This window comes from Triticum urartu, chromosome 2, assembly GCF_003073215.2.
Source record: "Triticum urartu cultivar G1812 chromosome 2, Tu2.1, whole genome shotgun sequence".
In the NCBI taxonomy this organism is placed as follows: Eukaryota; Viridiplantae; Streptophyta; class Magnoliopsida; order Poales; family Poaceae; genus Triticum; species Triticum urartu.
In genome coordinates, this window is record NC_053023.1 from 498,129,750 (window position 1) to 498,144,895 (window position 15,146).

General features: G+C 43.8%; 1 protein-coding gene across 1 annotated transcript; it reads left to right on the forward strand.

Moving 5' to 3' along the window:
* The first annotated feature begins 10,810 nt into the window (after positions 1-10,810).
* Positions 10,811-12,269, forward strand: LOC125538195 (forkhead box protein C1-like). Its single transcript, XM_048701475.1, has one exon. It carries the CDS (start codon positions 10,985-10,987, stop codon positions 11,972-11,974), a length of 990 nt encoding a protein of 329 aa, XP_048557432.1. The 5' UTR covers positions 10,811-10,984; the 3' UTR covers positions 11,975-12,269.
* Positions 12,270-15,146: the final 2,877 nt, after the last annotated feature.

The window sequence follows — 15,146 nt, forward strand, 5'->3', positions numbered from 1 at the left end:
CATGTATGAAATGCTGTGTACCAGACCTGATGTGTGCCTTGCTATAAATCTAGCAGGGAGGTACCAAAGTAATCCAGGAGTGGATCACTGGACAGCGGTCAAGAACATCCTGAAGTACCTGAAAAGGACTAAGGATATGTTTCTCGTATATGGAGGTGACAAAGAGCTCATCGTAAATGGTTACGTTGATGCAAGCTTTGACACTGATCTGGACGATTCTAAATCGCAAACCGGATATGTGTTTACATTAAACGGTGGAGCTGTCAGTTGGTGTAGTTCTAAACAAAGCATCGTGGCGGGATCTACATGTGAAGTGGAGTACATAGCTACTTCGGAAGCAGCAAATGAAGGAGTCTGGATGAAGGAGTTCATATCCGATCTAGGTGTCATACCTAGTGCATCGGGTCCAATGAAAATCTTTTGTGACAATACTGGTGCAATTGCCTTGGCAAAGGAATCCAGATTTCACAAGAGAACCAAGCACATCAAGAGATGCTTCAATTCAATTCGGGATTTAGTCCAATTGGGAGACATAGAAATTTGCAAGATACATATGGATCTGAATGTTGCAGACCCGCTGACTAAGCCTCTTCCACGAGTAAAACATGATCAGCACCAAGGCTCCATGGGTGTTAGAATCATTACTGTGTAATCTAGATTATTGACTCTAGTGCAAGTGGGAGACTGAAGGAAATATGCCCTAGAGGCAATAATAAAGTTATTATTTATTTCCTTATATCATGATAAATGTTTATTATTCATGCTAGAATTGTATTAACCGGAAACATAATACTTGTGTGAATACATAGACAAACAGAGAGTCACTAGTATGCCTCTACTTGACTAGCTCATTGATCGAAGATGGTTATGTTTCCTAACCATAGACATGAGTTGTCATTTGATTAACGGGATCACATCATTAGGAGAATGATGTGATTGACTTGACCCATTCTGTTAGCTTAGCACTTGATCGTTTAGTATGTTGCTATTGCTTTCTTCATGACTTATACATGTTCCTATGACTATGAGATTATGCAACTCCCGTTTACCGGAGGAACACTTTGTGTGCTACCAAACATCACAACGTAACTGGATGATTATAAAGGTGCTCTACAGGTGTCTCCAAAGGTACATGTTGGGTTGGCGTATTTCGAGATTAGGATTTGTCACTCCGATTGTCGGAGAGGTATCTCTGGGCCCTCTCGGTAATGCACATCACTTAAGCCTTGCAAGCATTGCAACTAATGAGTTAGTTGCGGGATGATGTATTACAGAACGAGTAAAGACACTTGCCGGTAACGAGATTGAACTAGGTATTAAGATACCGACGATCGAATCTCGGGCAAGTAACATACCGATGACAAAGGGAACAACGTATGTTGTTATGCGGTCTGACCGATAAAGATCTTCGTAGAATATGTAGGAGCCAATATGAGCATCCAGGTTCTGCTATTGGTTATTGACCGGAGACGTGTCTCGGTCATGTCTACATTGTTCTCGAACCCGTAGGGTCCGCGCGCTTAACGTTACGATGATAGTTTCATTATGAGTTTATATGTTTTGATGTACCGAAGGTTGTTCGGAGTCCCGGATGTGATCATGGACATGACGAGGAGTCTTGAAATGGTCGAGACATGAAGATTGATATATTGGAAGCCTATGTTTGGACATCGGAAGTGTTCCGGGTGAAATCGACATTTTACCGGAGTACCGGGAGGTTACCGGAACCCCCCGGTAACCTAATGGGCCTTAATGGGCCTAGTGGAGGAAGTAGAGAGGAGGCCAAGGGGCAGCCGCACGCCCCTCCCCCCCCACCCAAGTCCAAATTGGACAAGGAGGGGGCCGGCGCCCCCCCCCCCATTCCTTTCCCCTCTCTCTCTCCTTCCCCCCCAAGTCCTAGTCCAACATGGAAAAGGGGGGAGTCCTACTCCCGGTGGGAGTAGGACTCCTCCTGGCGCGCCCCTTGCCTGGCCGCACCTCCTCCCCCTTGCTCCTTTATATACGGGGGCAGGGGGCACCCCATAGACACAACAATTGATCATTGATCTCTTAGCCGTGTGCGGTGCCCCCCTCCACCATAATCCTCGATAATATTGTACCGGTGCTTAGGCGAAGCCCTGCGACGGTAGAACATCAAGATCGTCACCACGCCGTCGTGCTGACGGAACTCTTCCCCGACATTCTGCTGGATCGGAGTCCGGGGGTCGTCATCGAGCTGAACGTGTGCTAGAACTCGGAGGTGCCGTAATTTCGGTGCTTGATCGGTCGGGCCGTGAAGACGTACGACTACATCAATCGCGTTGTGCTAACGCTTCCGCTTTCGGTCTACGAGGGTACGTGGACAACACTCTCCCCTCTCGTTGCTATGCATCACCATGATCTTGCGTGTGTGTAGGATTTTTTTTGAAATTACTACGTTCCCCAACAACAACCAATTTCCATCTTCTCCTGCCCTCCTTTCGTCCTATGACCCCCCGCCATCGCCGCTGCCACCCCGTTCCCGGCCGCGTCGCCTTCCATCAAGGCCGTCCGAACCACGACCACACCATACCATAGTTGGCCCATGCCCGTGTTTCGGAAGAACTTTTTGCCAGCGTTTGTGGTTCCTTGTTGCCGGTGGGAGAGAAGCTACAGCCGCCAGCGCCGCCCGTTGACCCTAATAACTTCCGACAGACACTGCATTGCCGCAGGGTGCCCACCCACCAACGCCAACCTTGCTTTGCTGCCTGCGAGGGGAGCTCGAGGTGCTCTTTCGGATGAGGAAGAGCTTATGGTGGCTGCATTGGTCATCCATGACCACATTTGTAGGAAGCGGCCTCATTTCAGGGGATCTATCCCGGGTATGCTCCGGCCTTGAACCACAATAGGAGAGAGGCCACACCTTCTCTATATCGATTACTTTGAGAATACCGCACTCTTAAAACCACATCAATTTCGTCGCCAATTCCGAATGAGGAGACATGTGTTCAATCGTATTCGACAGGGAGTGGTAGGATATGATCATACTTTGAGTGCAAAGAGGATGCCCTTGGCAAGATTGGCTTCTCTTCTTACCAGAAATGCACTGCGGCTATTCACATGCTTGCATACGGAATTCCCGGTGATCTTGTGGATGAGTATGTGAATATGAGGGAGTCCACATGTCTCCTCTCAATGTATAGTTTCTACAAAGCCGTGGTGGCAGTGTTCGACCCTGAGTACCTGAGAGAGCCAACTGCCGCTGATACAGAGAGGTTGTTGGCGATCAATGCCAATAGGGGCTTTTCGGGCATGCTTGATAGTATAGATTATATGCACTGAAAGTGAAAGAACTGTCCATTTGCTTGGCACGGGCAGTACAAGGGGCATGTGAAAGGTGTCACTGTCATACTTGAAGCGGTGGCTTCACGGGATCTGTGGATATGACATTCTTTCTTCGGCATGGTTGGTTCTCACAATGATATCAATGTGATTTAGCGTTCTCTAGTGTTTGCAAGGCTTGCAAAAGGCCACTCCGCAGAGGTCAAATTTGAGATCAATGGCCACTGTTGCAACAAGGGATATTACCCAGCTGATGGTATCTATCCTCAGTGGTCAACTCTTGTGAAGACCATACCCAATCCGCAAGGAGAGAAGAGACATAGATTTACCTAAATGCAGAAGAGTGCTAGAAAGGATGTGGAGCGAGCATTTGGTGTGTTTCAATCTCGATGGGGTATTGTTCGAAACCTGGCATTGACATGGAGCACTTAGAAGCTTTGGATGGTGATGACTACTTGTGTGATCATGCACAACATGATCGTGATGGATGAGCGTGGGGATAGCAACAACGACCAAGGCGGTTTGATTGTGGTTTTATTTCAATCGGGTTGTAAGACTATTTGATATTGTTTTTATTTTGGTTAGGTTCTAAGACTATTTTGGATGTGGAACTAATTGCTGTGTTTGATTTGAACTATTTGCTATGCTTGATTTTAGTATAAAGGGCCTCCAGCGGACAAGATGTAGCCGAAATTCGACCGTGCGTCATCTAGAAATTCAGGCAGACACCACCCCATTGCCAACCCCAAACAGACGAAATCCAAACAAAACAGACGCTAGTTTAGGGGCATGCATTGGAGTTGCCCTTATGATTTTTTGTTTTGTTTTTATTTTCTATTTTAACACATAGTAAACCATATTTCAATATAGAGTGAACAATACTATAACATATGGTGAATATTTTATGAATAGACACTAAACATTTTTCTGGTATAAGTTGAACATTTTTTAATATATGCCGAATAATTTTATATACGATGAACTTTTTTATTAGACACACCGTACAGTTTCAATACAAACATTTATTTAATATACATAGAATATTATTTAATATACAATGAACTTTTCTAGTTATACAATGAATATTTTTTAATACACACTGAACATTGTTTCAAATATACGATGATTTTTTTAACATAAATTGAACTTTACACAAACATATAGTGAACAATTTTTCTGAAAAAATGTTCACAAATTTTAAAAGTGTTTGCAAGTTCAAAAAATGTATCATGAGTTCACAAAATATTTTTAAATTTGAAACTATTTCATAAAATCAAAAAAATGTTCACAAAATCTTCAGAAAATGATCAAGAATTTTAATAATGTTCATAAATTTGAAGAAAATGTTTCTGTGGTTGAAAAATGCTCATGAATTCAAAAAGTATACGTGTGTATAAAAAATGTTTGTTAATTTGAAAATTCTTGATGAATTTGATAAATGTTCGCATATTTGAAAAACAAAAAAAAAGAAAAACTGAAAAAACCAAATATGGGTCATTTTGTGGGCACGAAAGTTATGATAAACGTAATTAAATGGGTTATCATAACTTTCCTATTTTGAAGATGGAATCTTCCTCCTGGAGGTTAATAGAATTCTCGGAGCTAGTGGGTACTTTGCTTGGGCAACACATGCAGCTTATAAGAATGAAGAGGCCCTGCAAGAGGCATGGAAAGATATTGCTCCTTGTACCATGTGGTAATTGTTTATTTAGGGCTATAATATACTCAATGTATTGATCATTGAAAGGATGAGTTTTGTGTTGGTATCCTTTTCACATATTATTACGTAAAAACTACTTTGAGGAGAACACATCGATTCATGGTGTATTCCACTTAATCAGTTTTGTACAGGCCAGAGAACTGAGCAGATGTTTCAGTTGGCTGAATGGTTTGTTAGGTTCTGTGTAATTACTAGATCAATGATATTTTGAATCGGAACTAGGCATGTCTTTGTTTCATCCCAGTTGCGAGCTCACACTCGACTAGGCTCATAGTTTGTTATTGTTATAGTTGCAAGTCCATCCTCGACTCGTAAATGGTATCGTAGTTTTTTGTAGTTATCCTAGTTGCAAGTCCTCCCTTGACTCACAACTGGGCTCGTAATTTGTTTCATCCCGGTTGTTAGTCTACCCATTGAATCACAGCCTCACCCCTAGTTTCGTAGTTGTCCTAGTTGCAAGTCTAACCTCAACTCACAGCTGGGCCCACCGTTTTGTTGTTGTCCTAGTTTCATGTCCAGCCTCTGACTCACAACTAAGCCCGTAGTTTTTGTTTTCATACTGATTGCAAGTCCATGCTCAACTCGCAACTAGGATCGTAGTTTTGTGTAGTTGTGCTAGTTGCAAGTCCACCCTCAACTCTCAAATAGGCATATAGTTTGTTTTTCACCCCACAAGTCCACACTCGACTCACAACTAAGAGTGTAGTTTTTTTGCATCCCAGTTGCAAGTCCGCCCTTGACTAGCAACTAGGCTCATAGTGTCCCAGTTGTAAGTCCACCCTTGACTCACAACCGGTCGTGTAGTTTTGTGTAGTTTTCCTAGTTGAAAGTCCACCCTCAACTTGCAACTAGGCCCATAGTTTGTTTTCATCCCGGTTGCCAGTCCACCCCTTGACTCGCAACTAGGATATAGTTTATTCTTCATCCCAGTTGCAAGTCTATCCTTGACTCGCAACTAGGCTCATAGTGGTTCCAGTTGCAAGTCCCCCGTCAACTTGCAGCTGGACTCAATCTAGGCCCAACATTTTATTTTGGCCTCAGTTGCAAGTTCACCTTTGACTCGCAACCTCTATTGTTTTCCACCGACTGCAATTGTAAGCCTTCAAGAGGTTGGTTCTGGCCCGTCCTTTTTTTGTCCCAGTTGCAAGTTCACCCACGGCTCATAACTCGACTCGAAATTTTTCTGTCCCAGTTCCAAGTCCACCATCAACTCACAATTGGGCCCAAAGTTTTCTTTGTCCTAGTTGCAAGCCTACCATCAACTCACAACTGGGCTCAATCTAGGCCTGGCCTTTTATTTCTGCCTCAGTTGCAAGTCCACCTTCAACTAGCAACTGGGCCCGAAGTATTTTTTTCCGCCTAGTCAACCAGAAATATATATCTTTCTACTTGATTAAATCACTTGCTAGTTATTTTGCTCCTTTTCAATTCTAAACATAATATACATATGTATGGTTTTTGGTTCTCTCCAAGAAAAACAAAAACCTTAAAATACATATTGGACTGGATAACAAAACAATATGCAAATTTTATTTCTCCTTTGATCTGTATCACTAATTTTTTATTTTTCTATTTTGCAATCCTAAACATTTGAATTTGTTGTGGCCATAAAATGTATATTTTATTTGAGACATATTTTGAATTTGCAAATATTTTTTGAATACCTGAATTTATTTTGAATTTGCCATCATTTCTGGAATTTATGAACATTATTTCGAATTCATGAACATTATTTCGAATTCATGAACTTTTTTTCGAATACGTGAACATTTTTCGTATATGTGAACACTTTTTGAATTCACTACTAACATGTTTTGAATTCATGATTTTTTTCTTCAAATTCATTATTGTTTTAAATCCATGGATTTTTTTTCAAATACATGAACATTTTTATGATTTTTTATTTTATATTTCCCTTCTATATTTTTACTTATTTTTAGAAATGTTTGACACATTTAAAAAAAGTTCAGATGGTATTGGTAAAAGGTTCACCGTAAAATATTTAAAAAATTCACAGTATATGGAAAAAAGTTCAATGTATATTGAAAAAGTTCATCATATATATTATCTTGTTCAATGTATATTTGGAAAAAATGTTCAGCTATATTTAAGACATTCTTCAGTGTGCATTTGAAAAAAAATGTTCACCATATATGAAAAAATTGTTCAATGTGTTTTTGAAAAATGTTCAACATACATTAGAACAATGTTTATAATACAGAAAAGTACAAACAGGAAAGAATCTGAAAGAAAACCAGAAAAAAAACCAAACCTAAAAGAGAAAAAAATACAAAAAAAATCATACTACAAATGTGTAGTAGATTGAGCGAGCGTGGGAGGGGCTGGGCCTGGCCCATTAGAATGTTCGTTAGAGTTCACAGTAAGCGTTGTATAGCAGCGTTCATAAAAGAAGACAAGGTCCGATGAATAGCAGTGTTCACAGTAAGTGCTGATGTCATATTTAGATGTGAGGTACTCCCTCTGTTCCGAATTACTTGTCGCTGGTATGAATGTATTTAGATGTATTTTAGTTCTGGATACATCCATTTCCGCGACAAGTAATTTGGAACGAAGGGAGTATCATCTTACATTTAGATGAGATAGTCAGACCCTTTTAGGAGGCGACCCTATTTGACGCTCGCGTGCGTCCATCTGCTCCGCTTTCGCTGAAGAGCACGAGCGAGCAGTGCAAACGGGCCGGCCCATTTCGTGCGTTGAAGCAGGGCCAGGCAAACGGTTTTGGGAACCTTCTAGAGAGTTCCCTGGACCGATTTTTTCATGTTTTTTTTTCTTTTACTGGTTTTCTGTTTTTCTTGTTTTCTTCTGTTCCTGTTTTCTATTTAATTTATTTTTTCTTTCATTTTCTTTTATGTTTTTCGTTTTTATATTCATTCTATGTTTTAAGAAATGTTCGAAATTCCAAATTTTGTTCATGATTTCAAAACTTGTCCACAATAGTAAAAAAGGTTTTTATAAAAAAATCACAATTGTTCAGCGTATATTACAAAAATGTACAATGTATATATAAAAATTGTTCAACATATATCACAAAAATGTTCAATTTCTATTTCAATATTGTTCGGCTTATATCACAAAAGTGTTCAATGTGTAGTTAAAAAAATGTTCAGTGTATATTTACAAAAAATATTTTATGTATATTTAACAAAATATTAAGCGTATATCACAAAAATATTCAATGTGTATTTCAAAATTGTTCAGCATGTATCCAAAAATGTTCTTTGTCTATTTAAAAATTGAACGTTGTATATTTACAAAAAAGTTCAATGGTTGAATTTTTTTGTATTTTTTCTGGATCTGTCACGGCATTGAGTTTAAATAAAATTGCGCGATCAACTAACCAGAAATGCTTAGTAGCTCAACTGGTAAAGAACGGTTACACCTGGTTGCCAGGTTTCCAGTTCGATTCCTCGGTATGGCCTCTCGCTACAACGCCATCGAATGGGCCGGCCCATTCAGTTCGCGCCTGCGCGAAAGCTCGTCCTTTTGACGCTAACGAGCGTCAGCTAGCCGTTCCCCTTTTAGGAACCATGCTCCACCACATTTATGTACATTTTGATTATTCGAACGGGCCAAATTATTAGTGGGCCCGCTCACTGAGCGATCCATGTTTACAAATCCTTGCGGAGGTATATGTTGGGCCCACTTCTCGCTGCGAACGAACTTAGACTTGCTTGCCGTCCTCTGCCTTTCACGAGACCCCTGTATGACGCCCGCGAGCGTCAGGTTGTTGAGCCTTCTCTGAAGAGAACCACGAACGGGCCGGCCCAGTTGGAGCTAGCGGAATCCAGGCGTGTGAAAAAACTTTGCCAGAAAATTGTTGCACGACTCAAACTCGCGATCTCCCGCTAGCCAACAAACCTGACGTGTTCTAGTGTTAGATTTGCGGCGCCCGACTTTAAGGACCAATTTGCATTGGCTGACAAGTAAAACTACCATGTACAACGGCAGATCCATTTATTTTTTTCAAACTTTTCAACATTTTTTGGAAAAAAAATGAACAATTTCCTTCAAAAATTAATAACGCATGAAAATCCTGAACAGATTTAGAGATTTGATCAAACTTTTAAAAACATCAACATTTATTGAAAGCATGAACAAAAAATTCGAAATTTCAAATGATGAACCATTTTTAAATATACATTGCACATTTTGTGATATGCGCTGAACAGTTTTTAAATACAGACTGAACATTTTTTGATATACGCTGAACAAATATTTAAATACACATTGAACATTTTTGAGATATACGTTGTACGCTGAGCAATGTTTAAATATACATTGAACATTTTTGTGAATATATGTTGAACAATTTGAAAAAAACGCAACGAACATTTTCTGAAATATACGAGGAACATTTTCATATATAAATATGCAATGAAGTGTGTATAATACACGGAAAAGAAACAAAAAGACGGAAAAAAGAAGAAAGAAGAAAGAGAAACAGAAAAAAAGAAATGAAAGAAACAGGAAAAAGAAGAAAAAAGCATCACCACCCTTGGCGGGCCCAAATGGGGCATCGGGTCCTTTTGACGCCTGCGGGCGTGAAATAGGATCTGCCGCCTTTCACTGTCGGTGATGCTGATTCCGGTGTTCCGTTGCGGTATTGTGGACCTTGCAGTGCTGGTCTGTCTGACTGTCTCCGTCGAGCCCAGATGAGACGCAGACCAGCCTGATGCATGCACGGAAGCACCGATTTACTTGCCTCTGCAGTCTGCACCTTACAATAATGATGGACCCCACCAGCTGCATTTCCCTATTTCGTCTCAAGAACTTCCTGTTGGATGGCCAGGCAGAGGCAGGCCAGCCATTTGTTTTGATACAGCAGTAGCATGGTTACGGAGACAGTTACGTTATGGTGCCCTGTGCCAGGAAATGTCTCCAAAATAGTTCCAAGATTTCCAAGAATGAAATGTCTGCTCCTACCCTTACTTTTTTGGTCAACGTAAGTCGCAGAAAAAAGGAATGTAAAAGTAGTATAGTCTGTAGCAAATATTGCGCAGCAGGTATTTGGCGGAGGCAGGGGGGTGCCAGCAGGGGCCCCGGCCCAGGCCAACAAGCAGAATTTTCCACTACACAAGTGATTACCTGCTGCTAATTCTGTGTATTATCATGGTTTTCTTGGCTTTAGCCCTCCCAACAAGACTTAACATCAAGTTGGCCCCCCTATTAAGTTTTCCTGCCTCCGCCACTGTATTTAGCCAGCTCGACAAGACCATCAAGCATTTGGGCAGCCGCTGTACGGATAAGGGCACATGGGCAGCAGATAGGGCGGTCCGTCGGGGTAGACACAGCATGTGCTACGTGGTAGACTGGTACTAGCTGACTATGGCAATCGATTTAAAAGCCTTAGATTTGCCGGAACCAGCTGTCACAACCAAATTATATGATCATGATGATGCTGGCGTGGATCTGCACATGGACAAGCGAAACCTTTTCCGCGGCCAGCAGAACGATCAAGCTCCGTCCAGGTAGCGCCCCGTGTACTTTGGAAACCAAAAAACCCGATCCATGCCGTACTATGTCCTGCACGGCCACTCACGGACCCGTTCAACCCGCGGCACAGTTCGCCCTCGCCCCTCCCGGGTTCCGGCAACGTCGCCGTCAACCGGCGGTGAAAGAGAGAGGGCGACCCGGAGCCCGACATAGACGAAGCAGAATAATCGATCACCGGCGACGCGGCACGGCGGACGCGAGCCGAGTCCACTGCCCTGCCCACCACTGCCGGCTGCCGTCCCCGCGGCGGAGAACGAGTCCGGAGTCCGGACTCCTCCGTGCCCGACACAGACCGCCCGGGAACAAAACGAGCGCACTACAAACCCTGCCCACGCGGCCGTAGAAAATCCACCCCCGTTCCCGCACAGGCCAGACCTGGCTGATTGACTTTTCGGTCCCGGCTGAGCGAGCTCACACACCCACACACGCTCCGCACCCCGTCTGCCTCACATGTGGAACCGCCCCCACCCCCTCTCACACTCCCGTCCCGGTGCCCTCTCCCCACTCCTCCGCGTCCTCCCCCGCGCCGTCGCCGGGCCGCCGCCGCCGTCCGAGCACGACCGGATCCGGGTGGCGCCGCCTCCGCGGATGGACGCCACCTCGCCGTCGGGGCGCCCCACCACGCCTCGGCGGCAGCTGCAGCTGCAGGGCCCGCGCCCGCCGCGGCTCAGCGTGCGCCCCGAGTCTCACGCCATCAAGAAGCCGTCCGGGGCGCCGCCGCAGGCCCAGGGGCAGGGCCACGCCCGGCGGGAGGAGAAGCAGCAAGGCCAGCCGCCGCGGGAGCCGGTGATCATCTACGACGCGTCGCCCAAGATCATCCACACCAAGCCCAGCGAGTTCATGGCGCTCGTGCAGCGTCTCACCGGCCCCGGCTCTGGCGCGCTCCCCTCCGAGGCCCAGACCCAGGACTACCAGATGGACGAGGCCGTGCCGGGGCAGTCCTTCCTGCCGCCGGAGCTTCTCCTCTCGCCGTCCGCCGCGATGTCCCCGGCCGCGAGGCTGGCTACCATCGAGCGGTCCGTCCGGCCGATGCCCGCGCCGACGCCGGATTACGTCGACTTCAATAACTACAGATTCGACGACGGCGGCCTCGCGGCGGTTCTCGGCGCGGGTAGGCCAGGGCCCGGCATCCTCTCCCCTTTGCCGTCGTCCCTGCCGCCAGCCGCGGCGTCCGTGCTGTTCTCGCCGCTGCCGTTCGACCCGAACGGCCTCAGCTGGCTGAACGAGCTGAGCCCCATCCTCCGAGCGGCGTCCACCGGCGCCGGCTCCTCAGGCAGCGGCAGCGGCGGCGGCGGGACTAGCAACGGCGGCGCTTACCGGCAACCACAATCCTACTACTCCGACCCCTTCGTCCCGAGCCCCCGCAACCTCCTTGCCACGCCCACCGTGCCGTCGCCGCGAACCTTCGCGGAGCTCATGAGCAACCTGCCAGATCTCTAGGCCGCCGCCTCCGTCAAAGACGGCACCAGCGGCCGAAATTTCTCTTTTTCTTTTCTTTTTTGCTTCTCCATTTTTGGGGGGTTAGGCGCAGCCCGGTGTGGTGGGCCCCCGTAGTGATGACAGGTTAATTAGCGAAAAATTATCCTCTGGGTTTTATTAATTCTTGCTGGGCAACCACTTGCCCACTAGGCAGCGAGGAAAGGGGGAGGAAGGGGAGGAGAAAGCAATGCCTAAAGTCAGCAGTGGTAGCCGAGGAAATGATTGTTTGATAATGCACCATGACTTTATTCTTTTACCCTGGTGAATTACTCCACTGATGATGCGTTCTTGATTAGGTCATGCTGACTTTTGTACTATTACTCTTGACAACTGTAGAATAAAGTGGCGATCCGATGTTCATCGGGATGATAGGGGAAGAAAACTCTGTTTGGGTGTGGTACGGATATAGAAAGCACTTGCAGTGCATGCAGCGTTGTGAGGGGGAGGCTTCGCTGCGTCGCTCGCACGTGCTCTGGCCAAACAGGGGGGAGGAATGTGGAGCTGGATCTGCTTGTGGAGTGTACCACGCGCGCTCTCGTGTATCGCGATCATGCATTGCATGCCGCCCAATCGATTCCGTTGCTCAGGTTCGTGCCAACCGCCGACGTCGAGCTCCATTTGATTTGAGCATACCACACGGACCCACCCCAACTGTCCGGTCATGGTGCATGCACCAGGGAATTCTTTGGGTGTTCTCCATTTTTGGATTAGTTCTAGGGTCTATCTATGAAATATGAATGCGCTTCTAGAGTAAACTTAACCGGTTTGTTAATTACAGTAATATGAGGGCATGTATAATGATGGCATATGGATACATATGTCCCATGACAAAAAGTAATTTGAGGTATTTACATTAATTTTTTCTTTCCAATACAAGCTATCACTAGTAGGCCTCATTAAAAAAAATAAAAAATAAAGACTGTAGTACACATGCATCTCTACTTTTCATTCCAACCTTTTCAGCCTTTGTCATCGGACCACATTTTTTCTCTTCAAGCACCCGTCTCCCGGAGAGGATCCCGCTTCCCTATCCGAACCTATTTTACGTCATATCCGATCCTACATGGCATGCGGGGCATCACCTTGAAGCTATGCATTGTACATGCCCTAATCAGCGCAGTTGAGATATATATGTAGTTGAAAACATCAGCTCCGAAAATACACTTCAAGCATGCGATTTACTCCTACATTTGAAAAGAATGCAGTTGAGACACCATTTTCATTTGCACCATTCTTAACTGCATCATTGACTTTTTTAGGTGCATTTTCTCTTCTCAAATACACACAATGTGTGTACTTTCTCCGTCTAGGTGTATAAGTTGTCTTACGAAAACAAAATGTTCCAAAACACTTAGGGGTGGGACATTAATTGTCACCTCGTTTCTTGTTTCTTGACATAAATAAAGAAATCAACCAATAAAATATATGAAGCATGTATGCTTTCAATCAGGAGCAAATCTATGTGTAAGTTGTGGGATCGGCTGACCCCACAGCTTTTTTAAAAAACAACCTATAATCACTGTTCATTAATGTTCATTGTGAAGAAAAAATCAAAAAAAATACCATTGACCCCACGGATTATTTTGGCTAGCACCGCCGCTGATTTCAATGGCTTGAGACTATCAAACACAACATGCATGCAATACTGTTAATTAGCTAATAAATATTAAGTTCTCTGATTTTTCCCTTCGCTTTTGGTCGCGGTGCACAACTTAAGATGACTTAGGCTATTCATAGTGGGAGTAACTTAGGTAGTAACATAACGCATTCCAAGAAAATTTTGCTTACGTAGCATGTAGTTAATGAGGAGAGAGGTGTTTAGGCTGGTCATAGTGGGAGTAATATAGGTAGTAACATAGATGCCACATAAGCAAAAATGATGAGGTGACAAGCAATTAATGAGGAGAGAGGCAAATAGATTAACATAATATGTTACTATCACATAGCGGTTCTCAATGCAAAATGAGTCTACAAAATAATAAATGAAGACATCTATGTTACCACATATATGACACTACCCACTACTCCCTCCTTTCTGGTTTATAAGGCTTACTCCCTCCGTCCGGTGAAGAGTGTACATCTAGCTTTAAAATTTGTCCACAAAAGAGTGTACTTTTATCTTTTCAATGCACTTCAAAGTGGGAAAAATATTTCTCTCTCATCACACGGTAATGAAGACCAATAGCAATTTACACATGGTCTTCTTAATTTCTACATGCACTTAGCTTATTGGAGGTTGGGTAATTAAAGATGAGAGAGATGGTGGCTTGCACCTTTCCAATGCATTTTGTACTCAACTCCATAATTTGTTCTAAAATTTCTAGATATACACTTTTCACCGGACAGAGGGAGTATTTCAACTTTTTTGTTTTTCCAATTTAGAGGGCTCATCTCCATATCATTTTTAGTTTCCAATGCGCATTAAATCTTTGCATGCAAGAATTAAAGAGGAACACACCAATGCATGTAATGTTCCTACTCATCTAGTGGCCAAGCATGCATGCACTGCAATTAATCCAAATTAATGCATGAGTTTAAGGCTAGCCATAGTGGGGGTAACTTAGGTAGTAACTTAACACACCCCAAGACAATTTTGCTTATGTGGCAAGTATTTAATGAGGAGAGAGGTCTTTGGAGTAACATAATATGTTACTGTAACATAGCGCTTCTCGAGGTAAAATGAGTCTATAAGGCAATAAATGAAACAATTTATGACACTACTATTATGATACTTTGCACTATGGAGGTAGTAATTTAGACTAGTGTCATATGCATGACACTAGTATAAGTTACTCCCCACTATGACCAACCTAATTGGTATAGTTTTGTAAAGTACGAGATACATTCCTCCACTCACAAAATGCCTTGGTTGATGAGATTTGAGATTTGAGCCTTAGACTACCCACAGTGGGAGTAACATAGGTAGTAACATCACACATATCTAGATAAAATAGATGATGTGGCAAGCAATAAATGAAGAAAGAGAGGCATGTAGTAACATAGGTAGTTACTACTAGTATGAGTAACATCACACATATCAAGGCAAGATAAGTCTATAACATAATAAATGAAGTATTGCATGTTACCACACATATATTACTCCCCACGATAGAGGTAGTAACATAGAGTAGTA

Bases quoted from the DNA above. Each gene is read 5' to 3' on its own strand.
- LOC125538195 (XM_048701475.1), top strand. From the start codon at position 10,985: ATGTGGAACCGCCCCCACCCCCTCTCACACTCCCGTCCCGGTGCCCTC.